This window comes from Tursiops truncatus, chromosome 6 (assembly GCF_011762595.2).
Source record: "Tursiops truncatus isolate mTurTru1 chromosome 6, mTurTru1.mat.Y, whole genome shotgun sequence".
Lineage (NCBI taxonomy): Eukaryota > Metazoa > Chordata > Mammalia > Artiodactyla > Delphinidae > Tursiops > Tursiops truncatus.
In genome coordinates, this window is record NC_047039.1 from 94,940,769 (window position 1) to 94,966,812 (window position 26,044).

General features: G+C 37.7%; 2 protein-coding genes across 5 annotated transcripts in view; both read right to left on the reverse strand.

Moving 5' to 3' along the window:
• Positions 1–10,566, reverse strand: part of LOC101328718 (zinc finger protein 300-like) — a 44,990-nt gene extending 34,424 nt beyond the window's left edge. For 2 of the 4 annotated variants that reach the window (XM_073806426.1, XM_019946523.3), the window contains exons 1-3: positions 8,619–10,565; positions 3,318–3,444; positions 635–727 (exon numbers count right to left, since the gene is read on the reverse strand). In XM_073806426.1, coding sequence (XP_073662527.1) covers positions 635–727; positions 3,318–3,444; positions 8,619–8,750 — 352 coding nt within the window. In that variant the 5' untranslated portion in view covers positions 8,751–10,565. Of the gene's footprint in view, positions 1–634; positions 728–941; positions 1,686–3,317; positions 3,445–8,618 lie in introns of those variants that run through there. The other 2 variants (XM_073806427.1, XM_033858409.2) reach the window with 2 other exon arrangements.
• The window catches only part of ZFP37 (ZFP37 zinc finger protein), an 83,205-nt gene that overhangs the window by 46,890 nt on the left and 10,271 nt on the right, over positions 1–26,044 (reverse strand). Inside the window, 1 exon segment of the mRNA XM_073806428.1 lies at positions 22,990–24,496. Within this exon segment, the coding sequence (XP_073662529.1) occupies positions 22,990–24,496 (1,507 nt within the window).

Genomic DNA, 26,044 nt, shown 5'->3' on the forward strand with positions numbered 1-26,044 from the left:
ACAACAGTGAGAGGCCCGTGTACCGCAAAAAAAAAAAAAAAAAAGAATCAGATTAAAATGGTCATAGAGAATGCAGTGGAAAAGGAAGACAGGAAAAGAAGGAATAATATTTCTATTACTGGAGACCCTAAAGAACTTTTTTAAGAAACAAACAAAAGATTGTAACTCCAAGACACTTCACACTGAAAGGTGAGAAAAACAGAAGGTAATTAGAAAGAATATGAAGATCATTCGGTAAGTTACTTTGAAAGAGAGCATACCTAAGAATGCCTGAGTGCATGAGGGGAGGAGTATAAGCCCACTTTGGGAGAATGGAGTGCTAAATATATTAGTCAAAGAGATGCTAACTAATTAAGAAGTGTCCTAAATATGTGGACTAGATAAGATTCAGAGTATAGGTAGGAGGATTACCTATTTCTCTAAAAGTCAACTAAAGGAAAAGGATTATGTGGGTGTTTGATATGTAGCAGTGTCATTTAGGTATTCCACAAACCCACATCAATTATTTTCAGCCATTTGTAAACATCTATGGCCTTCAATAATAATTTCCTAAAAAATACTTCAAAGACAAACTTATCACTAATCAATATGAATCTTCCTTCCCTGCCTCCCATTTGCCAGGTTCTCAACTTACCTGAATAGGCCCAATTTGACATTTCTCCCTCCTCCATCCATGGTTCTCCTTGCTTAAACAAGAAGATTACATCTGAATTCAGAGACTGATACCCTGTTTATGGGAAATAATATAGGACTTGGGTGTTAGTGGATAAACTAACCAACCTAGAACTCACATCCATTACATATGTACCAGAATGGCTAAAATTTAAAAGACTGACATTACTCAAGGTTGATGGACTTGGGTGTTAGTGGATAAACTAACCAACCTAGAACTCACATCCATTACATAGGTACCAGAATGGCTAAAATTTAAAAGACTGACATTACTAAAGGTTGATGGAACTCTACTACATTGCTAGTACAATATAAATTGGTATAATCTCTTTGGAAAACTGGTAGTATCTACTAAAGCTAAATATACATATGCCCTATGACCCAGAAATTCCACTCCTCTGTATATACCCAATAGAAATGATATGCTTATTTCTACCAGAAGATACGTATAAAAATGTTAATAAGCACTTTATTCATAATTGCCAAAATCTGAAACAACCCAAATGACGATCAACAGTAGACTGGATAAACTGAAGAATTATTATATACTCATTAAACAGAATACAATACAACAATAAGGAGCAACAAACTACTGTCACATGCAATAACATGAATGCATTTCACAGATATTATGTTAAATGAAATATGCTAGACAAAAAAAAAAAAACCGTACATACTGTGTGATTACATTTATATGAAGGTCAAGAACAGAATTAATTTATGGTGATAGAACCCCAAGTTGTTATCTCTGAGGAGGTAGGTAAATGGTAAGGGGGTGGTTCAAGGGAGCCTGCTGGGGTGCTAGAAATATTCAGTATCTTGATCTGAGTAGTGGTCAGGTAGGTGTATACATATGAAAAAATGCATCAGCTGTATAATTAATATTTGAACACTGTATTATATACATTATGACAATTAATTTATAAAAACCAAGAACTTCGGCCCAGCCCATTGTCTTCAGCCTCTGAAGAATGAGCAGGATGCAGTACCCATTTTCTTTCCATCCAAGTTCACTGGAGAGGTAGAAGCCCGATATTTGGTACTCAAAATTAATATTCTTTTGACGTTTATAGGTTGAAATGAAGCTCTCTAAGCATTCAGAGACGCAGTAGCTTTTAGCAAAATATAAAGGAAAGGCAGTCGATTGGGTACTATGGTGGGTTTAATATATCCCCATAAATTCTTTGACATGCTTCCCTTCAGGAAGTAGAGCTTATTCTGCACCCCTTGAGTGTGGGCTGGACTTAGTAACTCATTTTTTTTTAACATCTTTATTGGAGTATAACTGCTTTACAATGTTGTGTTAGTTTCTGCTGTATAACAAAGTGAATCAGCTACATGTATACATATATCCCCATATCCCCTCCCTCTTGCGTCTCCCTCCCACCCTCCCTATCCCATGCCTCTAGGTGGTCACAAAGCACCGAGCTGATCTCCCTGTGTGATGCAGTTGCTTCCCACTAGTTAATCTGTTTTACATTTGGTAGTGTATATATGTCAGTGCTACTCTCTCACTTCCTCCCAGCTTACCCATCCCCCTCCCCATGTCCTCAAGTCCATTCTCTATGCATCTTTATTCCTGTCTTGCCCCTAGCTTCATCAGAGCCATTTTTTTCTTAGATTCCACATATATGCGTTAGCATATGGTATTTGTTTTTCTCTTTCTGACTTACTTCACTCTGTATGACAAACTCTAGGTCCATCCACCTCACTACAAATAACTCAGTTTTGTTTCTTTTTATGGCTGAGTAGTATTCCATTGTATATATGTGCCACATCTTCTTTATCCATTCATCTGTCGATGGACACTTAGGTTGCTTCCATGTTCTGGCTATTGTAAATAGTGCTGCAATGAACATTGTGGTACATGACTCTTTCTGAATTATGGTTTTCTCAGGGTATATGCCCAGTAGTGGGATTGCTGGGTCATATGGTAGTTCTATTTTTAGTTTTTTAAGGAACCTCCATACTGTTCTCCATAGTGGCTGTATCAATTTCCATTCCCACCAGCAGTGCAAGAGGGTTCCCTTTTCTCCACACCATTTCCAGCATTTATTGTTTGCAGATTTTTTGATGATGGCCATTCTGACCGGTGTGAGGTGATACCTCATTGTAGTTCTGATTTGCATTTCTCTAATGATTAGTGATGTTGAGCATCCTTTCATGTGTTTGTTGGCAATCTGTATATCTAGTAACTCACTTCTAATGAACACAAGAAGGTAGAAGTGATCATGTGTGATTTCAGAGACTTGGTCACAAAAGGCACTGTGACTTCCTCCTTGCTCTCACTCTATCTAGGGGAAATTACTTGCCAGGTCGTGAGAACAGGCCCACATGGCAAGGAATTGAGATCTCCAGCCAATGAACAGCAAGGAACTAAGGCTCCTGTCAATAGCCATGGGAGTGAATTACCTTAGAAATGGATCCTACAGTCCCAGTCAAGTTTTCAGATGAATTCAGCCCCTGCTAACATCTGACTACAACCACATGGGAGACCACAAGCCAGAACCACCCAGCTGAGTTGTTCCATATTCCTGACCTACAGAAATTGTTTGTAAAAAAATGTTTACTTTAAGCCACTATAGTAATTGTTATACAACAATAGGTAACTAATATCAGTACCCTCTGAGGGAAGATGTCCTTACCCACTGAAACAAGGTTGCTATAGTTCTCCAGCATCACATCCTTGTACAGGTTTCTTTGAGCAGAGTCCAGCTGCTGCCACTCCTCCTGAGTAAAGTCCACAGTCACATCTTTGAATGAAACAAATCCCTGTAACAGAACATTCCTATTAAATCTAAAGTGAAAAACACTGAGTGATGTATAAGAGATGAATGAGAAATAATTGCTGTTTTCATCATGCAGGGTTCATCACAAAAAGTTAATGTTTTAACTTAAACATGTTTAAGAAAATGTTTACCATGAGGCCAATTTTGGGTTCTACTATGTGGGAGAAGTCAAACTCCTATTAGAAAAACTTTGCCATTGAGAATCACCCATTCTCTTTCCATCAGGCATGTATTAAGCACCTATGTGACCAGCACTATTTGGTGCTCAGGATGCAAATATGAATAAAACACAGCAGGTTTACAGACTAGTAGTTGGAGGCAAACAAGTAAGTATATAAATGCTATAAGATGTTAAATAGGTTATGACAGAAATAGGAAAGAAAGTGATTCTATTTTGGGCTTTGTAAAGTTATACAAAATGAATAATGAAAAATGTAAAAATAAAAAATTTTAAATGTAAAGATAAAATAAAAAGTTTTTGAAACATAAAAAATGAATAGTGTATTCTCTGGTAACCTGTGGAGGAGAGAGAAAGATCATTCCAGATGAAGAGTGGAGTAGGAAAAAGGCATGTGAACGTGAAGAACATGGTAAATTCAAGGACCTGTGAGCACTTCAGTATAATGCTCTCAAACATCATTTATTCACATACAGCCTTCAGAGGTTTTACCATATCTGCATGTCACCTGCGCTATTATTGACTTAATAGTTTTAACTCAACAACTTCTTTACTTAAATAAATGTATTTTAAAAGGAAACCACTAAAGGGAAAATCAGTATCACTTGTCAGAAAACGAAGATAACAACAACAGTAATCTGCAAAGCAAGTATATACTGGCAAAATGCCATGTATGAGATTTGCTTTAAAATGTGCAACTCTAGAGAACAAATAAAAGAAGAGAAAGAGGAAAGATGTCAGATTGGTAAAATATTAATTGTTGAAAATATATGAGGAAGTACAAGGGGTTTATTATACTGTTCTCTATATTTTTATATATGTTTGAATTTTTCCATTAAAACACTTTAAAAAATTAAATAAAGCAGAAACCATTGTTTTTAAAGTTTAAATTAAAATAAAAAATGTAAGTAATATTTAATCTACTTAATTTTTTAAAATGTATATCTGGACATAATGAGAAAAATGAAATAATTTTTGATCAGTTAGTAACAATAAAGTACTAATGAACTCATTGTTCCTTACTTTTCAAACCATGATTAAGTTCTACCTCAATAAGAGCACTCTATTTTAAAATTTGATCTTAATCAAATCCAACCGAGATACTTCTGAAAGACAGTGTATGAGGAAAGGAGAGGAATCAACTAAAACTCCTTGGTTTTTGGTGTAAGCAACTGCATCCCACTGAAGTCCAGGAGACAAGAAAGATCTGGTCTTGGTGGAGGGAGAGGTGGAATCAAGAATTCTATTTGTTCAACAATAAAAAGACAAATGATTCAATGAAAAAATGGGCAAAGAACATGAATAGACATTTCTGCAAAGAAGATATGCAAACTGACAATAAGCACATGAAAAGATGCTCAACCTCATTAGTCATTAGAGAAACAAATCAAAACCATAATGAGATACCACTTTACCCCAGTAGGATGGTTATCAACAACAAAACAGAAAATACAAGTGTTAGCAATCATGTGAAGAAACTGGAACCCTCATAAATTGCTGTGCAGTTCCTACAAAAGTTAAACATAGAATTACCATATGACCCAGAAATTCCACTCTTAGGTATATACCTAAAAGATTTGAAAACAGGTACTCAAACTGATACTTGTATACAAATGTTCATAGCAGCTTTATTTACAATAAAGCCAAAAGGTACAAACAACCCAAGTGTCCATCAGCAGATGAACGGATAAACAAAATGTGGTATATCCATAGAATGGAATATTATTCAGCCATAAAAAGGAATGAAGTTCTGATACATGCTACAGCACAGATAAACCTTGAAAACATGCTAAGTGAAATAAGTTAGACACACAAGGACAAATATTGTATGATTCTACTTGCATGAAGTACCTCGAATAGGCAAATTTACAGAGTCAGAAAGTAGTTTTAAGTTACCAGGGGCTGTGGGAGGAAGGGAAGAATGGGAGTTATCGCTCATTGGGCATAGAGTTTCTGTTTGGGGTGATGAAAAGGTTCTGGAAATAGTGGTGATAGAATGCACAAGTTGTGAATATAACTAATACAACTGATTGTACACATAAAAATGGTTAAAATGGCAAACTTTATGTTATATATTTTTTACCACAAGAAAATCTACTTGCCTCATTAAGCTCGAGGTACCTATTATAATTGACATGTACATGGCAATAATGGGTAGGCAACTGGACTTCCGTGGGGTGACAGTTGCACCTAACAAAAACTGAGAAGCATGGAATTCAAGCTGAGAAAAGAGAGAATTAAGAAGTGGGGAGAGGAATGTAATAAACAGTGAAAAAATGGATGGTCAATTGATCAGAGGTCTGTACAGAACTGAAGAATTGCTGGAGTCAAGGTACTAGATAATGAGCTAGAAATAGAAATAATGGTCAACAACAATGAGAAAGCCGTGCACCGCAACAAAGAGCAGCCCCTGCTCACTGCAACTAGAGAAAGCCCGCACACAGCAACGAAGGGCAACGCAGCCAAAAAATGAAAGAAAGGAAAGAAAGAAAAGAAGGAAGGAAGGAAGGAAGGAAGGAAGGAAAGAAAGAAAGAAAAAGAAAGGAAGGAAAAGAAAGAAAGAAAGGAAAGAAAGAAAGAAAGAAAGGAAAAGAAAGAAAGAGAGAGAAAGAAAGAAAGAAAGAAAGGAAGAAAGAGAGGCCAGAGAGTGAAATGCTTGGAGCTATTGGTAATTATAAATCTGGACTATGACTATGGGAGTTGGTGGCTGAATAAAGGAAATGAGAAGATGCACTAGTACCAATGGTACTGTGACATTGTGATTTATAATAAAGTATATTTGCTCCTTATCCTGTTCCTGGCACAGAGCTCCTAAAAACCCTTGAATTTTCTGTGAGGAGTGGGATAAAGGTATCTTTTGTTATGTTAATGAGGTATCTTTGGAAAGCACCTAAGTATGGGGGCTAGTTGCCAGGGAAGCCAACTGTGAATAGAGGGTGCTTATGTTTTTTTAGCCTCACTCCCTGATTTCTAGGGAGCGGAGCAGGGCTAGAGTTTGAACAAATCACCAATGGCCAATGATAATCACGCCTACATAATGAAGCCTCCATAAAGACCCAAGAGGAAAGGGTTCAGAAAACCTCCAGGGTGGTGGACCAGAATGCTTCCATGTGTCACATGCTGGTCCCCAAGCTCCTTTGTTCGGGACCTATGTATCTCTTCATCTGGCTCTTGATTCATATACTTTAATACCCTTTATAACAAACTGGTAATCTAGTGAGTAAACTGGTTTCCTGGGTCCTGTGAGCCCCTGTAGCAAATAAATCAAAACAAAGGAGGGGGTGGTGGGAACCTCTGATTTACAGCCAGTGGGTCAGAAGCACAGATCACAATCTGGACTTGCAACTAGCATCCGAGGTGGAGGGCAGCCTTGTGGAACTAAGCCCGTAACCTGTAGGATCTGATGCTTTCTCCAAGTAGGTAGTGTCAAAATTAAGTTAAATTGTAGGACACCCAGCTGGTGTTGGAAGACTGCTTGGTGGTATGGAAAAACCCACACATTGAAACTGGGTACAGAATTATAGGTACAAATCCCAGTAGTCCTCACAGATATAGAGAACAAATTAGTGGTTACCAGTGGGAAGAGGGGAAGGGCAATATAGGGGTAGGGGACTAAGAGGTACAAACTATTAGGTATAAAATAAGCTACAAGGATGTATTGTATAACATAGGGAATAAGCAAATATTTCAGTCTTCTCCCTGGCTCTTGGTCATAGCTCCTAAAACTTTTGTAATTTCGTAAGCAATAAAGGTATCAGGAGCATCTTTTGTTCTGATATTTGATCTTTGACTCTGATTTTTTGACAGAGCTCCTAAAATTTTTGGAATCTCCTGGTTGACAGGAGCATATTTTGTTCTAAAGAGGCGAATCTTGCTGAGACATTTTTCAGTTAAAAAAAAAAAAAAAAGAGCACACACATCAATAATATACACCTTAAAAAAACATAAGTTATATATAAGTAACTCAATACTGAGATATTATGATCATAAAAAGATATATAAGTAGAATTTCTCATCTTTTCTCTCCATTTCCCAGGGGATCATCTTGCACATCTCCTAAGGAATGCATGCTCCCCACTTTGAACACTACTATGCTGAAGCTATATGCTACACAGTGGGAATAAACCAATGGAACATTATAGGTAAAAATCAAACAATATATACCTTCAAATAAAAACATTTAAAACTGTATGACAATTACAACCACTAAGATGCTGGCTAGTAGCTGAGTGATAAACCAACAGAAATTAGCAAATTCACTTGATCTCCACTATCCACCAAGCATGCTCACTTGATATACACTTCGAGGTTCTCAATCTATTGCATTTTAAAGGAAAAATATCTGATTATTTATTGGTCAAAAACTGCAAATTAAAATTATTTTAAATTTAATAAAATTAAAATTAGTATTACCTTTAATGACATGAATCCCCTGGACTAATTTTACAAACTCCCAGAAATGCTGCTTCCAAAATTACAGATTTTATTCATGGATCAAGCCAGACTGTTTGACAGCTGTGTACTTGGCCCTCTGATTTTACTGCCTAGAAATTGAATTCTGCCTTGTTATTATGCCCTATACTTATTTGGAGAAATGGTTTAAGAAACAGCCAGGGAGAAAACTGCTATGGAATTTATCATGTGTTGGTAAATGTTAAGGACACTGACTACTACATCATATGCATGAAGTCCCATCAGGAGAATAACTTCAAACCTAAATGCAAAAAAAAATCTTTACTATCTTCAAGAAATTATCAAATTTAATGTACAATGTAAATCATATAATTGCAGATGGTATGCTCAACTTTAACTCTGAAAGATCCTACAACTTGTATGTCTATGTTCCAAGTTTCCTTGGTCAGATCTTCTATTTTATTTTCCCCAATCTCTATTCCCATTTTTTCAGTTAATTGAATTAATTCTTTTAATCTGCCTCAAATACAGTGGAAAACAAAATGAGGTATAAATAGCTCACTTACCTGAGACTTGCTCATTTTCTGTTGCTCTTCAGAAGCAGTAGATATCTGTACAGACAGAGCTGGGATGAGCAGGGAGGGGAAAAAGAAGATAGCTTTGAGAGTCTGAGCCTGCTCTGTGATTCCCACAACCATGAGCCTATGAAATCCTATGATCAACTACATAAAAGACTACCCTTTAGAGACTGCTCCTTTCAAATACTCAGAGAGACCACGAAGAATTACACCGTGATAACATCAATCTATTAATTTACAGTTCTGAAAGGATCAGGACATGATGTTTTTCCTTTGAGAATGTGAATGTTTGTATTCCATTATATGTTTAGAAAGTTTTTCCTCCTTTGACTCTACAAATCTACTATTAAATATGTATTCTAAAAAAAAATAGGCATGGATATACACAAAGATGTATCTGCAAGAATATTTATCACAATGCTGCTTTATCACCTAAAAAGTAGAAACCACTTAGATGTTTGACAATAGGGATTGGTTAAATCAATTACCGAAAAAATAGAATACCACACAGTCATTAAAAATGTCTTATAAAAGTATTTACATACTGGAAAAAGTTTTTCTTGTTGAATTACAAAGCAAGAAAAATAAGTCATAAAACAATAAACATGTTGAAAAGAAAAAAGTGACTAAAATGACATACATCAAAATGTTATGGTTGTCTTTGGGTGGCAGGATTAGAAGTGATTTCTATTAAGTTGCGTTTAGCATTTTCAGTTTCCAATTTTTCTAGAATAAAGTTATATTATTTTTGAAACAAAAAATGATCGTTATTTTTAGCAGCTATTGTCCTACTGACCTCTTAATCCAAGATCATATCAAGGAAGTTCTAAAGGGCACAATTCACTAGAGGGAGTTTGCCTAAGGATTTCTGGATTTTTATTATACCTATCTGGATGAAGAGTGATGTCATTTATAATGATGTAGAATATAGTAGGATGAGTAGGTAAAGTATGAAGAAGGAAGGTAACTATTTTGATCATGCTAAGATTGAAGTGTCTGTGAGTAAACCTCACAGAGGTGTGTAGGAGAGAGCTGGCTACTGTGAATCTGGAGCTTGTTAGAAAAGTCTGGGCTGGAGTTATAGACGGTAAAGTCATGAGTTTAAGGGTGGAAACTGATACAATGAGTGTGGTTAAAATTGTCCAGGGACACAGATTGAAGGACAGGGAGAAGGCAAAGGAGGTTTGAGAGAGTGTTTCTGAGTAAAGGCTTTGGCTTGAAGTACTTGACTAGTTACAAGATTAGTAGCAGCGAACATAAACTGCCTGAAGTCTGTTTAGGAGATAGATCCAAGGATGGAAACAGAACCTCTGGGGGAAGGATGGGAACTCTCCCCCATCCTCAACATCCTTGCTGGCATAAACCCACACGAGGAAACCCAGCACATAATGATATGTGCAGAGCGCAGCCTGGATGCAAGCTGTTAAAATTTAAGCTGTAGCCCCAGTCACTGACCACAAGCCGCCTGCTCCCTAAGCTATCACAGAGGCGCCCCGCAGGTGCACTACAGCCTCCACTCACTGACCCTAAATAACACTAAGGAAGGGATACCCCCCCTTCAGGGCCCCAACCATTGACTTCTGTCACTTCAACCCATGACCTTGAAAGACTCTGAATCACTCACACAGGCAGGGCCAATCACTAGCCCCACAAACCCCACAGTAAGCCTCTGACCCTCCTCAGAGTCCAATACCAGCAGCACCACTGGGCGGCAATCACTATCTTAGGCAAGCCGCCTTAATGACTAACAACGACAGGACCGGAATACACGGACCGCTACAAACGCTCAATCGCTGGTCAAACATGACGGCCTTACTCCCAACACCGCAGTCAGTGACTGAAACCTTTCCTGAGAACCGGACTCCTCACCTTCCCGCCTCCCCTCCCTGGCCCTTAGCTGAAAGCTACAATCCGCCCCTTACAACGCCGCGGACACTGAGCCCTCTGCGCTATCGCGGAAGGTGGCACGGATCCTGACTTGCCTTTATCGCGAGACTTCCCCGGTTGTTAGTCTCCCTTAGCCAGTGGGTTTACATGGCCGCGCCCGTTGACAGAAAAGTGGGACAGACTGGGAGGCGCCATATTTCGAGTACGTGTTGGTGCCGTACAGCAGAAAATTCTCAGAGCAAAGTCTGTGAGAACTGGAATACGGGAGCTACGGAAAAGGTGTACGGAAACAATGAAGGAGCAAAGACATAAACTAGGAAAGAATTCCAGGTATAGGGGATGGAACCTATTCAGCTAAGACGTGTAGAAAATGGAAACACAGCAGGAGGGTGCAAAGCAAAGATGGGGAAGTGGAACAGCAAAGCAGGGGAAGCCCCTCCTGTTAAGGAGATGAGAAGTCTCTGAGGGTTTAAGTTGTTTGATCTACGTAACATTGCCTCACTTTGACAATCTGAGATATGGTAATAATAACAGTAAATGTTTATTGAGCACTTATTGTATGTTTACTAAAGTAGGTTTTAACTGAGTTTTAACTGAGGTGGAGAAGTCAGAGTGGTGCAGTGTTCTCCCCCGGAGACAGCCCTGGGAGAGGGAAAGTCAGGTTGCCTTTCATCTAGCAAACTACTGATAATCATCCTGAAAAATGAAATTCAGATGTCTTCTCCCAGGGGCACTTTCCCTGACTGGGATGGGAAGACTCTGCCCCTGCTAAAGACACATCAGATAGTAGCAGAGGGAAAGTGTTTGGGGTTAAACTCTGAAGGATAATTCAGAACTCCTGGGTTCTCCTCTCAATCTGGTCTTGAACTTTCTCTGTGGCCTTGGGTCAGCCACTTTCCTTTAGTCCTTTCTATGTTGTAAAGTAGCGGAAGGTTGTGAAATACTTATTTGGGTATTTCAATGTTTGCTGACCTAAGGGAGAAAGCTACAGCGTCAGTGTCAGTGAAAAGCACTTTAGAATCTACAGTTTGGTTTTTTTTTAAAGATATTTTTGATGTGGACCATTTTTAGTCTTTATTGAATTTGTTATGATATTGCTTCTGTTTTATGTTTTGGCTTTTTGGCTGCGAGGCATGTGGGATCTTAGCTCCCCGACGAGGGATCGAACCTGCACCCCCTGCACTGGAAGGCGAAGTCTTAACCACTGGTCCGCCAGGGAAGTCCCAGAATCTAGTTTTAAAATAATAAATACCATATAATGTTATTACTGTTAAATTAATTAAACAAGGAGGCCATTAGACTGAGATGATTCTAATGCCTTAGCAGCTTTCATAAGCAAACCAAAACCTAAGCCTGTCAAATGCCTCGACGTTAAGAAATCAAAACCTAAGGACAACCAATCACAAACAGCCAACAAGCTTTCCCAAATAAGGGGAACTACAAATAAGGCAACTGCTTAAACTACCAGCAATCAAATAATTTCCTTGCTTTGCTTCTGTCTTCTCTGTAAAAGTCTTACCCCCCAGCTCCTGCCAGTGGAGTACTTCTAACCACCTCTGGTTTGGTGCTGCCCAATTCAAATCACTTTTTGCTCAAACTCTTAAAAATTTTAATATGCCTTAGTTTACCTTTTAACATTACTACAGAATAGCCAGCCCTAACTAATGCTTAAAGACACTGGAGATTAATTCTTAGGGGTCACTCAGCTCTTTAAAATCAGATACAGTGTACTTCATGCTTCTGGAATATCCTTCCCAACCATATGCCAGGAGAACTACTATTCATGCTTCAAAGCTGGGCTCCAACATCCTCTTCTCTCTAGGTTTTTCCAGATCCCCCAGGCATCTGTTCCTTTTTATGGGCACAGCTGAACATGCCTTCCTCTGTCACAGCCATGTTGTTGTCTGGAACTGGGATTTCCAATACTTGTGTCTTTCTCCCCTTTGGTCTGACAGCTACTCAGGGCAAGACTGTGTCAGAATCAGTTTAGCTCCCCTGATTTGTTAGCTATATATTTATGTCTCCCAACTTTTTCTCTGTAATGTAAAGCTCATGCATTCCTTCAGTCACACACATTTATTATTGCCATGCTTGATGATGCAAGGGAGGAGCTCAATCTGATAATGCCAGTGCAGTGTGATCAGTGTTCTGACAGGGGCATGATGTGTGCTGCGGGGGCACAGCAAGAGGGGGCTGACTCTGTCAGGGACTGGGTGGTAGTGATGGAGGTGTGGGAAGGGCTCTCAGGAAGGCTTAGGACATGAAGTCTTGGAAGAGGAGCAGGAATTTGTCAGGAAAACAGAGTGAAGAAGGGATTTCTCAACAGAATAGCAGGTATAATAAACCACTTTTCACATCCCTGGATCTGACATACTGATCGTACCTCCACATCTTGATTCAGGTGACTCTCTCCATTGGGAATGGCCACACACTCCTGTTTTGGGGGGAAGTTCCTTGCCAAGGATCAGGGGAATCTCCTTTGCCTTATGAGGCCCTAAATTAATAGTTCTTTTACATGTATAATCTAATTCAGGGGTCCGCAATCTACAGCCCGTGGGCAAATCTGGCCTGCTGTCTGTTTTAATAAAAAAAGTTTTATTGGCCATGCTCACTCATTTACATATTGTCTATGATTGTTTTTGTGTTATAACAGCAGAGTTGAGGAGTCGTGACAGAAACCATATGGCCCCCCAAATCTAAAATATTTATCAATATTATCTATCCCTTTAGAGAATAAATTTGCTGACCTCTGATCTAATTTAATGCTGAGGGGGAAAGCCATTATTATCCCTGTTTTACAGAGGAGGAATTTCAGGCACCAAAAGGTCACACAGTTTGTTAGCGGTGCAGCCAAGATATAATGATATATAGGAGATATACACAGATATATAGATATGTATGGAGAAGTATATCTGAGCAGAGCAAGGGATGGATTATGATAGACATAGAGGTGCATATCCAGATTCTTCTGCAAGGAAGGTCTTACTGCTCAGCTGTGGGGAGTACAACTAGAAGACAATTTCTAGCTGTCAGCTACTTAAAGGTGGGCCTCAGCTACAGAGAGCTGCCTCACCCAAGGTCATGCCCTTTGCAGGGAAGCCTGCATCTGGTGAATGAGCAAGGTTGGGGTCAGGGTATGAAGACCCAATACAGGACACTTGGAAGAGAAAAACACTCATCCCAGAGCTCCTCACCAGGTTGACATTTTTGGGCCTATAATGTATTTAAACTTCCTTTGCCTAATCCTGCTTCTCCCCCTTCCTTTCATGGGTATTGATCTTTAAGAAACATCTGAAACTTCAACTCTATCTCAGAATCCGTCTCCAGAGATCCCAATCACAATTGTATTGTGGTCAGAGAACAAACTCTGCATGATTTTAATTGTTTTAAGTGTATCAAGACTGGTGGTGTGGCCCAGCATTTTTCTATCTTGGTGTACATACCCTGTGCACTTGAAAACACTGTATATTCTACAGTTGTAGAGCTAATGTTCTAGAAATATCAAGGTTTTTCACAGTGCTCTTCAGGTAGTCTATATCTTCACTAATTTTTTCTGTCTAGTTTGTTCTATCAATTGCCTAGAGGGGGATGTGAAAATCTTCAATTACGATTGTGGAATATTGATATCTCTGTTTAATTCTTTCAATTTCTGCTGCATATACAGGCATACCTCATTTTATTGCGCTTTGCAGAAAAAAATGTCTTTTAAAAATTGAAGGTTTGTGGCAACCTTGCATTGAGCTAGTCTCTCAGTGCCATTTTTCTAACAGCATTTGCTCACTTTGTGTCTCTGTGTCACATTTTGGTAATTCTCACAATATGTCAAACTTTGTCATTATTATTACATTTGTTGTGGTGATCTGTAATCAGTGATCTTCGATGTTATCACTGAAATTGTTTGGGGATGCCACGAACGTTGCTGTCTTATTTTCGGAAACTGCCGCAGCCATCCCAACCTTCAGCAGCCATCACCCTGATTAGTCAGCAGCCGTCAACATCAAGGCGAGACCCTCCACCAGCAAAAAGATTACAGCTCACAGAAGGACCAGATGATGGTTAGCATTTTTTAGTAATAAAGTATTTTTTAAATGAAGGTATGTACATTTTTTTAGACATAATGCTGTTGCACACCACAGGCTACAGTACGGTGTAAATATGATTTATATATGCACTGGGAAACTACAAAGTTCATGTGACTTGTTTTATTGTGATACTCACTTTATTGTGGTGGTCTGGAACCGAATCTGCAATAACTCTGAAGTATGCCTGTACCTTGGAACTCTTTTAGGTGCATAGACATTTATGTATGTTACGTATTCCTGATGAATTGATCCTTTTATCTTTTTTAATTGGCCCTCTTTATGTCTGATAACACTCTATCAAGAAGTCTGTTTTGATTAAAAAATGGGCAGAAGACCTGAATAGGCAGAAGATATTTTTCCAAAGAAGACATACAGATGGGCAACACACACATGAAAAGATGCTCAACATCGCTAATCAGAGAAATGCAAATCAAAACCACAATGAGATTTCACCTCACACCTGTCAGAACGGCTATCATCAAAAATACCACAAATAACAAATATTGGAGAGGATGTGGAGAAAAGGCAACCCTAGTGCACTGTTTGTGGGAATGTAAATTGGTGCAGCCACTGTGGAAAACAGTATGGAAGTTCCTCAAAAAACTAAAAATAGAGCTACCATATAAGCCAGCAATTCCACTCCTGGGTATATATCTGAAGAAAACAGAAACACTAATTTGAAAAGATACACACACCCCAATGTTCACAGCAGCATTATTTACAATAGCCAAGATATGGAAGCAACCTAAGTATCCTTCAACAGATAAATGAATAAAGAAGATGTGGTACATATGTACAATGGAATACTCCTCAGCCATAAAAAAAGAATGAAATTTTGCCACTTGCAACAACATGGATGGACTTGGAAGGTATCATGCTTAGTGAATTAAGTCAGAGACAGGAAGACAAATACTGTATGTTATCATTTACATATAGAATTTAAACAATAAAACTAATAAATATAAAAAAAAGAAACAGATTCACAGATACAGAAAACAAACCACTGGTTACCCATGGGGAGGGGGAAGGAGGAAGGAGGAAGGGGAAAGATAGGGGTAGGAGATTAAGAGGTACAAACTACTATGTATAAAATAAATAAGCTACAAGGATATATTGTACAGTACAGGGAATATAGCCAATATTTTATAATAACTATAAATGGAGTATAATCTTTAAAAATTCTGAATCACTATGCTGTACACGTAATATTTATGTAATATTGTAAATCAACTATACCTCTACTTTATTTTATTTATTTTTTTGCGGTACGCGGGCCTCTCACTGTTGTGGCCTCTCCCGTTGCGGAGCACAGGCTCCAGACACGCAGGCTCAGCGGCCATGGCTCACGGGCCCAGCCGCTCCGCGGCATGTGGGATCTTCCCGGACCGGGGCACGAACCCGTGTCCCCTGCATCGGCAGGCGGACTCTCAACCACTGCGCCACCAGGGAAGCCCTATTTATTTTTTTTAATTAATTTTATTTATTTATTTTTTTGGCTGTGCCATGCAGCTTATGGGATTTTAGTTCCCCGACCAGGGATCGAACCTGGGCCCTCGGCCATGAGAGCTGGGAGTCCTAACCATTGGACCGTCAGGGAATTCCCTATACCTCAATTTTAAAAAGTTAAAAAGCTAAAAAAAAAAAAAGAAGAGAGAGAAGTCTATTTTGTCTGCTATTAATATAGCCATTCCAGCCTTTGTATGCTTACTATTTGTATGATATATCATTTTCAATCCATTTAATTTTAACTTACCTGTGACTTTTTAAAGTTTGGATCTTGTAGAGAACATAAAACTGGGTCTTGCTTTTTTTCCTCCATTATGTAAAGCTCTGCCTTTTAATTGGAGCTTTTAGTCCATTAACTTTTTTTTTAAAATTTTTATTGGGGTATAATTGATTTACAATGTTGTGTTAGTTTCAGAGGTACAGCAAAATGAATCTGTTATATATATATACACATATTCACTCTTTTTTAGTCTTTTCCCATATAGGCAATTACAGTGTAAGTTCCCTGTGCTATACAGTAGGTCCTTATTAGTTATCTATTTTATATATGGTAGTGTGTATGTGTCAATCCCAATCTTCCAATTTATAGTCCATTAACTTTTTTTTTTTTTTTTTCCCGGTACGCGGGCCTCTCACTGTTGTGGCCTCTCCCATTGCAGAGCACACAGGCTCTGGACGCGCAGGCTCAGTGGCTATGGCTCACGGCCCTAGCCGCTCCGCAGCATGTGGGATCTTCCCGGACCGGGGCACGAACCCATGTCCCCTGCATCGGCAGGCGGACTCTCAACCACTGCGCCACCATGGAAGCCCTCCATTAACTTTTAATGTAATTATTGCTATGGTTGGATTTAGATCCACCATATTATTTGTATTGTTTTTCCCCTTTGATTTTTTTCCTCTGTACCTCCTTTCCTGCTTCCATTAGGAATTTTAAATACTTATTAGAGGTTCATTTAAGTTTATCTGTTGTGTTTCTGGCTATACTTCTTTGCTTTACTCTTTAATGGTTTCTCTAGATATTGCTCTATACAACCTTGACTTTCATTCTACTTTCAATTGCCATTATTTATAGCACATAAAATTTAGAAACTCTCTATAATATAGGTCCACTCCCCTTTCTTTATGCTAGAGTTGTTATATGTACTGCATCTAAATACCTTACAATCCACATAAGGCAATGTTATAAGTTTTGTTTTAAACAATCCTAAGTATTTTAAAGAAATTAACAAGTTAGAATAGTCTTTTATATTTACCTATGTATTTACCATTTCTGTTACTCTTTAATGCTTCCTGAAGAGCTGAGTTTCCATCTGGTATTATTTCCCTTCAACCCAAAGAACTTTATGGTCATTGGGTCTCTTAATTCATTTATCTAAAATGTCGTTATTTCACCTCCATTCTTTCTTCTTTTTTATCAAAATTCATTTTTGTTAATAGAAAATAAACACTTATTCCAGTTGTTATACTTGAAGTTGCTAATAAAAAAAAAGAATTTAAAATCACCACTTAATAATCCTGTTTTAACTAAGACAATGAAACTGTGGCTTAAAAAAAAAACTATTTAGCACCATTTGCTCCACCTCCATTCTTAAAGGATAGTTTTGCTGGATATAGAATTTGAGGTTGAGGTTGAAGGTTCTTTTGTTTTTTTTCTACAGCATTTTTAAGGATACCAATCCACTGTCTTCTGGCCTCCACAGTTTTTGATAAGTCATCAATCATTAAGATTGTTTTTATCAAATATGTGTCATTTTTTCCCCTGGATTTCAAGATTTTCTTTCTTTCTTTTTTTAAAGATATTGATTTGGAACATGCTCTTCTTTTTTTAAAAATATTTACTTATATATTTATTTTGGCTGTGCTGGGTCTTAGTTGCAGCATGCAGGCTTCTTAGTTGTGGCATGTGGGCTTCTTAGTTGTGGCATGCAGACTTTTAGTTGCGGCATGCATGCAAGATCTAGTTCCCTGACCAGGGATCAAATCTGGGCCCCCTGCATTGGGAGCGTGGAGTCTTGGGACCACCAGGGAAGTCCCAAGATTTTATTTCTATCTTTAAGTTATAGAGCTTGTCTAGGAAGTACCTAATCATGGCTTTAATTTTCATCCTGCTTGGAGTTTGCTGAGATTTTCAAATCAGTACATTTATGTCAATTACCAAACTTGGGGAAATATCAGCCATTATATCTTCAAATATTTTGTATGTCCCATTCTCTCCTCACTCTCCTTTTGGGACTTCATCTACATATATGCAAGACATGGTTTTTTGTCCCCCAAGTCACAGGTTAATGTCTTTTCATCATTTTTCTCTCACTTGTTTGATCATTTCTACTGATCTATTTCAAGTCAATGACTCTTTCCCCTGTAATTTACATTTGGCAAACTTATCCTGTGAATTTTAAATTTCAGACATTGTATTTTTCAGTTTGAGAATTTTCTTTTGGTTTTTCTTTGTAGTTTTTATTTCTTCTCTGAGTTAAAAATCTTTACATTCATTTTGAGCATATTTTATTTCATTAAGCATAGTTATAATAGCTACATTAATATCCTCATCAGCTTATTCCAATTTCTGGGTTGGTTGTCTGTTCTTGAAATGGGGTCACATTTTCCTAATTCTTTGAATGTCAAGTAAGTTTGTCTTGTATCCTGGATATCATGAATGCTAAGTTGTGGCAATTCTGGATTCCATTATATTTCTTGGAGGAGTGTTAATGTTTTTGTTCTATCAAGTAATTAACATCGTTGAACTCAGACTTTAAATTCTGTCCCTGAGGAAGCAGCACAAATGAAAGCTCAGTTCAAAAGACAAAGGGTTAGGAGTTGAGCCATACCTGCATGATTCAGGGGTCAGCCAGAGACTTGTGCAGACTTTATTCACATAATTTGAGTTTCCCTCCCTTTGAGTCTCTCTTTTCTGGGATTCTCCCCTCATTTTCCAGTAGCTGTGGTTGCTATGAACTCAGTCTTGTGGTTTTTCATGTTAAAAAAACCTGCATGTTTTCTCTCAAATTATCTCCATCTACCACACCAACTTCTATCTTATGAGGGTGTCATACTTTATTTAATCAAGTAATTGGCAACTTATGTTTTATCCAACTTCTCTGTGTTCTGTGATAATTATAGTACACCCTGATTGTGTTTCATAGAATAGATTCCTGGAAGTAGGAGTGCAAAATATTTTCAGGTTTTGATGTATACTGTCAGATTTACATTTAAATAGGTTGTACAAACTTGACTACCAAAAGCAGTGTATGAGCTTTCTACCTCTCCTGCACATCTGATTATTTTTCAAATCTTGATTTAATAGAAAACTTTCTTACTTTTTCCTCTTCTGTATGTCAGAGGAGTTCAGCATCTTTCTCTCTCTTCCCACTCCCTCAGATTCTAAAAAATGTATGCCTGGAACACTCTTCCATCATATATACATGACTTGTTTTCATATTCGTCAAGATTGTGTCAACACTAAGTAAGCTTGAGCTTGTATCACCACTACCACCATATTTAAAACTGCATTCTCTTACAATTGCATTTCCCTTCCCTGTTTTGTTTTTTGCCATACCACTTGTCGCCCTCTGTCATACTCTGTATTTTAATTACAGTTGACTCTTGAACAACACAGGTTGAACTGTGTGGGCCCAATTATACATGGATTTTTTTCAATAAATATATATAGTGCTACATCATCCATGGTTGGTTGAATCCTTGGATATGGAACCACAGATTTGGAGGGCCGACTATGGGACGTAAGCATTTGCAGATCTTGGTATCTGTGGCTGGTCCTGGAACCAGTCCCCTGTGGATACCAAGGGACAACTATATTTAGATTTACTGCCTGTCTCCCACTCTAGAATTAAGCTCTCTGAGGACAAGATTTCTTTTCTTCTTGTTTTGTTGACTGCTATATCTCTAAGACTTAGAACAGTGCCCAGCATATAGTAGATGATCAATATTTCTTGAATAAAGAAATGTTTTAAAACTGTTAATAATTAATTTTATGGATATATGCCTCCTCCTCTTCTTTACATTGAAAAAATGTCTCAGGAACATTTAAAAATATTTTTAAATTTTACTTAAACAATTATTCAGATGAGTGATTCTCAAAGTGTTGTCCCCAGACCAGTAGCATCAGCATCTTCTGGGAACTTATTTAAAATTCAAATTCTCAGGTCCCATCACAGACCTACTGAGTCAGAAATTTTGTGGGTGGGGCCCATTTCTAAAGTCCATGTTTTAACAAGCCCTCCAGGCCACTGTGATGCATGCCCAAGCTGGTGTATCATTGATTTAGACTCACATCTGTATGTCTATTTTCTTTCATTGTTTGCTTCTAATTTTTTTAAAAAAATAAATTTATTTATTTTTGGCTGTGTTGGGTCTTCGTTGCTGCACGCGGGCTTTCTCTAGTTGCGGCGAGCGGTGGCTACTCTTCGTTGCAGTGCACGGGCTTCTCATTGCGGTGGCTTCTCTTGTTGCAGAGCACAGGCTCTAGGAGCACGGGCCTCAGTAGTTGTGGTACACGGGCTCAGTAGTTGTGGCTTGTGGGTTCTAGAGCACAGGCTCAGTAGTTGTGGTGCACAGGCTTAATTGCTCCACGGCATGTGGGATCTTCCCAGCTCAGGGCTTGAACCTGTGCCCCTGCATTGGCAGGCAGATTCTTAACCACTGTGCCACCAGGGAAGCCCTGTTTGCTTCTAATTATTTTTAGACATCATTTCCTATTAATTGATACTAAATTTTAATTCATTTTTTACTGCACAGGATGACTTTCAGCATTCATTTTTACTGTTCAGGTATACCTATATTCTTGACTGTCCCAGGTGTGGCACTACCATGGGTTCTCCAAGAAGTGTAGGAAATTTCTAGCCATATGTGCAACTGTTTTATTCTTCTACAAAGTACAGATTTTCTACAGCTCTGGACAGTGATGATTCATTCTGTGCATAGTGCTAGATTTTCACCTGGTAATAAATTACTGATGGAAATGGCTTTCACATTTCATTTTCTTCCCCGACAGTAAATAAGTTACTTGGTAATGAGAGCATAATATCCGTGAGTTAATCTTTCAATACATGTATGTGCACATGTGCACACACACACGCACACGTTTCATTCTAAATATTCATACTTTTTAATTCTCCAAAATGAGTTCAAGAAGGCAGGCATTGGAATAGGAAATATTTGCAAAGATGGCATTTAATCACATATGGTTGAGGGTCCATAATTATGCTAGGCTAGTATCTAGGCGAAATATTTATTGAGAAGTATTGACCATGACTAGCCAAGTCTTTCCTACCAACTTATATGTTTATTCTGAGGAATAAATCAGGTAATGCAGTGAATGTGTTCTGAAAAATGTAAAAGGTGACATACATATCAAATATTATTATTACCTTATATTACAAAACCATTTTTGTCCTTATGTTACTGTTTTTAGTGTAACAACTTAAATTTTAGAACAGTTCAGCTGTATTTTTTAATCTATGACTCATGAGTAAAAATAGGAAAATAGGTTTCCTGTGCAAACCCAAATTGATTAACAGTATCTTCTGGAATGCATGCTTAAGAATGATTCTGAGGCCAAGTCTAGATTCACTCAGAAAGAGTGCAGTGATACATTAACAAGGTCTGCTATTGGGCAAGAACAGGAAGTAGTGCCATTTGCAGTAATATATTTGAAATCCCAGATTGAGGTATTTGTGTATAAGCACTTTGAATATGAGATAAAATGGAGTGATTGTGCAGAAAATCACTTTCATTCAGCTGCAATCACAGTTCATCTTCAGTCTTTAAAAATGTGATGAATAAAAGAAACACAGTGCTGAGTTATCATTATAATTCATTATTTTAATGAAAGAACATGTTTGATAGGAAAAGCCTTTGTGAATTCAATATCAAATTTAATACCATATCCTCATTCATGAATAAGCATAGAAACTCTTACTTTGTCAAATAACATCATGGAGTGGGTTCAGTGAAATTTTTCATTAGTACTGATTTATACATATTAAAAGGATTTTAATTGTGAAAATAATATATGTACATGATTTAAAAATGTAAAGAGTATACAATAAAAAGGAGGTCTCCATCCCATCCCAGACCCCATTCCTGTAGTCCTGTGCCCAATGGCAACCGCTAAGTTTCTTTTGTATTTTTTCAAACCAATTTACTCACATATAAATATACATATATATACACAAATACATACATACATACACACAGACAGACAGGAAAACACACACACCCTTTTGTACACAAGTGGGAATAAACTATATACACAGTTGAGCAACCTGCTTTTTTCACTCAACAATATATCTTGGATAGCATTCCCTACCAGCACCTGTGTGTTCTCAGCTGATTTCTTTCATTTTCTCTTAATTTTGTATTAACATTTTTTTTAACATAGATAATAACCCTTCTATAAAGTTTTTTGCTGACGCAGGTACTAGCAAAGACATTAAGAAAGAGCTGCATGATAGCATCAAAGATGAAACTCATACCAATGGTCACACACATTTATACATGGCAATAAACAGATACGCAAATTCAATTCTCACATGTGGTGCTTAAGTACACAACCCTCAAGCAACTCAGGAATTGTCAGAAAATGTAATTTGTTTCTCTAGTGCTCTGATTATTCAATTATTAACAATTTTAAAAGCTTTATATTCAATCTGAATATATAGATCATTTAAAATATTTTAAAACAATATTTTACATAAAAGGTTTAAACTCTCCGTCCATTTCTTCCATGTGGTGATTCATTTTCAAATTCTCTCATGTGTAACGAGGTGTAACTTCTTGTTAAAAGCCTTCTAACATTCTTTAAAGTTAGAATACTTCTAAGGTTAAATAAAACCTTTAGTTCAGATTTCCCACACTAATTTCACTCATGAGATTTGTCTTCTGAATGAGTTTTCATATGTTTAGTAAGGGATGCATTTTGTTTGAAGGCTTTTCCACATTCATTACATTCATAAGGTTTCTCTCCAGTGTGGGATCTCTGATGTATAACAAGTTGTGACTTTGCATTGAACGCTTTTCCACATTCATTACATTCATAGGGTTTCTCCCCAGTATGAGTTCTCTGATGTACAATGAGGTGTGACTTTTGGGTAAAGGCTTTCCCACATTCATTACACTCATAGGGCTTCTCCCCAGTGTGAACTCTCTGATGTTGAGTAAGACCTTCAATTTGCTTGAAAGCCTTCCCACATTGATTGCATTCAAAAGGACTTTCACCGGTATGAGTTCTCATATGGTAAGTAAGAGATGAGCTATGTCCAAAGGCTTTTCCACATTCATTACATTTATAGGGTTTCTCTTTAGTATGAGTTCTTTGATGTATAATGAGGTGTGACTTCTTGCTGAAAGCTTTCCCACATTCACTACATTGAAAGGGTTTCTCACCTGTATGAATTCTCATATGTTTAGTAAGGGATGAGCTATACTTAAAGGCTTTTCCACATTCATTACATTCGTATGGTATTTCACCTGTATGAGTTCTCACATGTTCTGTAAGAGATGAGTTATACCTAAAGGACTTTCCACATTCCTTACATTCATAGGGCTTCTCGCCTGTATGAGATCTCACATGTTGAATAAGGTTTGAGCTATGTCTGAAGGTTTTCCCACATTCAGTACATTCATAGGGCTTTTCACCAGTATGAACTCTCAGATGGTCAGTGAGGGCATGTTTATGACCATGGGCTTTGCCACACTGAATACACTCATATGGTTTTTCTCCAGTGTGAGTTCTCTGGTGTACAACAAGGTGTGATTTTTGGCTAAAGGCTATCCCACATTCATTACATTCATATGGTTTCTCACCTGTATGAATTCTCTGATGGTCAACGAGTCCTTGTTTGTGGCTGAGAACCTTCCCACATTCATTACATTCATATGGTTTCACTTTATTCTGAGTTTTGTCACACTTAGTAGGAGATGAGCTATGGCTGGATGATTCCTTATGTTTTTCTCCAGTTTGAATTTTGTTCCGTTCAGTATGTTTCTTGCCAGTTTGAGTTTTGTCAGGCCTATTAGATGAGCTATGGTTGGGTAATTTCTCACATTTTTTTCCAGTTTGATTTTTGTCTTTCTTTGTATCAGGTAAGCTATGGCTGAATGATTTCGTATGCTCTTTAGCTACATCAGGTTTCTTTTCTACATAATTTCTTACATGACCAGGTAAGTCTAAATTCTTTCCATGTGAATCAAATTTAAGAAGCTTTTTTTTTGAAGGAACGTATTTTGTACTCACATTTTTTTCCCCCAATGAACTACATTCATGGCCCTTTTTCTTAGTCAGAGTTGTTTTCTTGAAAGCAACTTCCCCAAGGAGTTTGTTTTGAGATTCCTGGTGGTTCTCTAGCTGGTCATCATCTTGCTGGACTTCTTCTAAAGTGGAATTCAATGAGACATTCTTGTGAATCTTTGCACTCTCATATTTTGGAATACAACTTATAAAGAAATGCCTTGTTGTGGGGCTGAATCTTTATTCAAGCCTAGTATCCTAAAGTGAATGAAATATCAAGTGCAAATGTCCCTGTCTTTTTGGACTGGAGAGACAAAGTGCTGTAGTAAAAACAGGAAAAGAAAACTGACAATAGTGATTAGAAAAGGCTTTGGCTGTTTATAAATATGACCTTGCAACCTGGGATAAAAGATGAAATAAACACAAGGAGTAGTGAATAAAAAACAGATGAAGTTAAAAGCTTGTAATTGTTGTTGACACTTTTTGAAGTCTCTCCTCAGCCCAAGCTGCCCAGATTTAATAACTGCCAATCCACCAATAGTATTTGGCTCTTACAGCCCATCTATATTCATCCAACTCTCCATAGTCACGGTTGGAGACAGCTGGCTCAAGCCAAGATGTCCAATAAGAGTATGTCTCCTAAAAACTTAGACCCTATTTAGTCTCCACTGGGTGCTAAATTTAAAAATGATATAAGACAAGCACTACAAAGCCACATTTTCCCTATGTAAACAGAAAGTTCATCAGTACAAAGAATAAAGCATACCTCCACAGAAAAGCAGAGATGTAAGATCATGTGTCCTCAAAGAGACCATTTGCATAATCCCAGTTCCTAATGGCTTCCCAGTACTGGTTCTAGTCCCCAGCTGAAGTATCACCCCTTAGGTTACAAGAAGCCTTATAATAAATTCCTCCATTTACTTAGGATAGCTCAAGTAAAATTTTGTTATTGCTCCCCAAAGAGCCAAAATAAGAGAAAATAAGGTAAGTCCATCAAAGAGTACTGAACAGCATATAGATGACTGAGGGATTAAGCAGGAAAGGATGGTCCACTGCTACCACCCATGATTAATATAATAATGCAATTCCTGTAGTAAGAAACATCCCACAGTTTCTATGAGTTACCTGATGTTTTTACCATATTATAAAGTTTGATATTGGCAAATAAACTTTACACCATTTGGATTTACAGTGTACACACACACTTGTTTTCCAATAGTTTGCTATGGAGCACACCTTCCTGTCAGGTCACTCTAATTGCCAATTATAAATTTTAAGCTAATTCCTAACTCTAAGTGATTGCTCACATTCTTTCCTCCATACATTATACAATTATACATTTTGAGATATCTTCTCAATCTATGCTTCCCTTCTCTGAGACCACCACCCACATTGACAGATGTAGGCAGCCATGTTAGTAGTATATGATCTAACTTCTCCTTGAAAACAATTGATCAGACAGTGGTAAACACCAGGCTCCAGCTATTCAACAATTCTCCTAAGAACTTAGAATTGAAACATGAAGACTTCTGTTAGCTAGATATGGATGTTACATATGTAAAAACCAAACAATTTAGAAGCTAGGACTACCATTTTGGGGGTGGCCTTTTTCAGCTATGGACATGGAAAAACAGAAAAAGTTTCAGGATAGGAATCAAAGAGACTCAAAGAGAGAAGCATATATAAGAGTC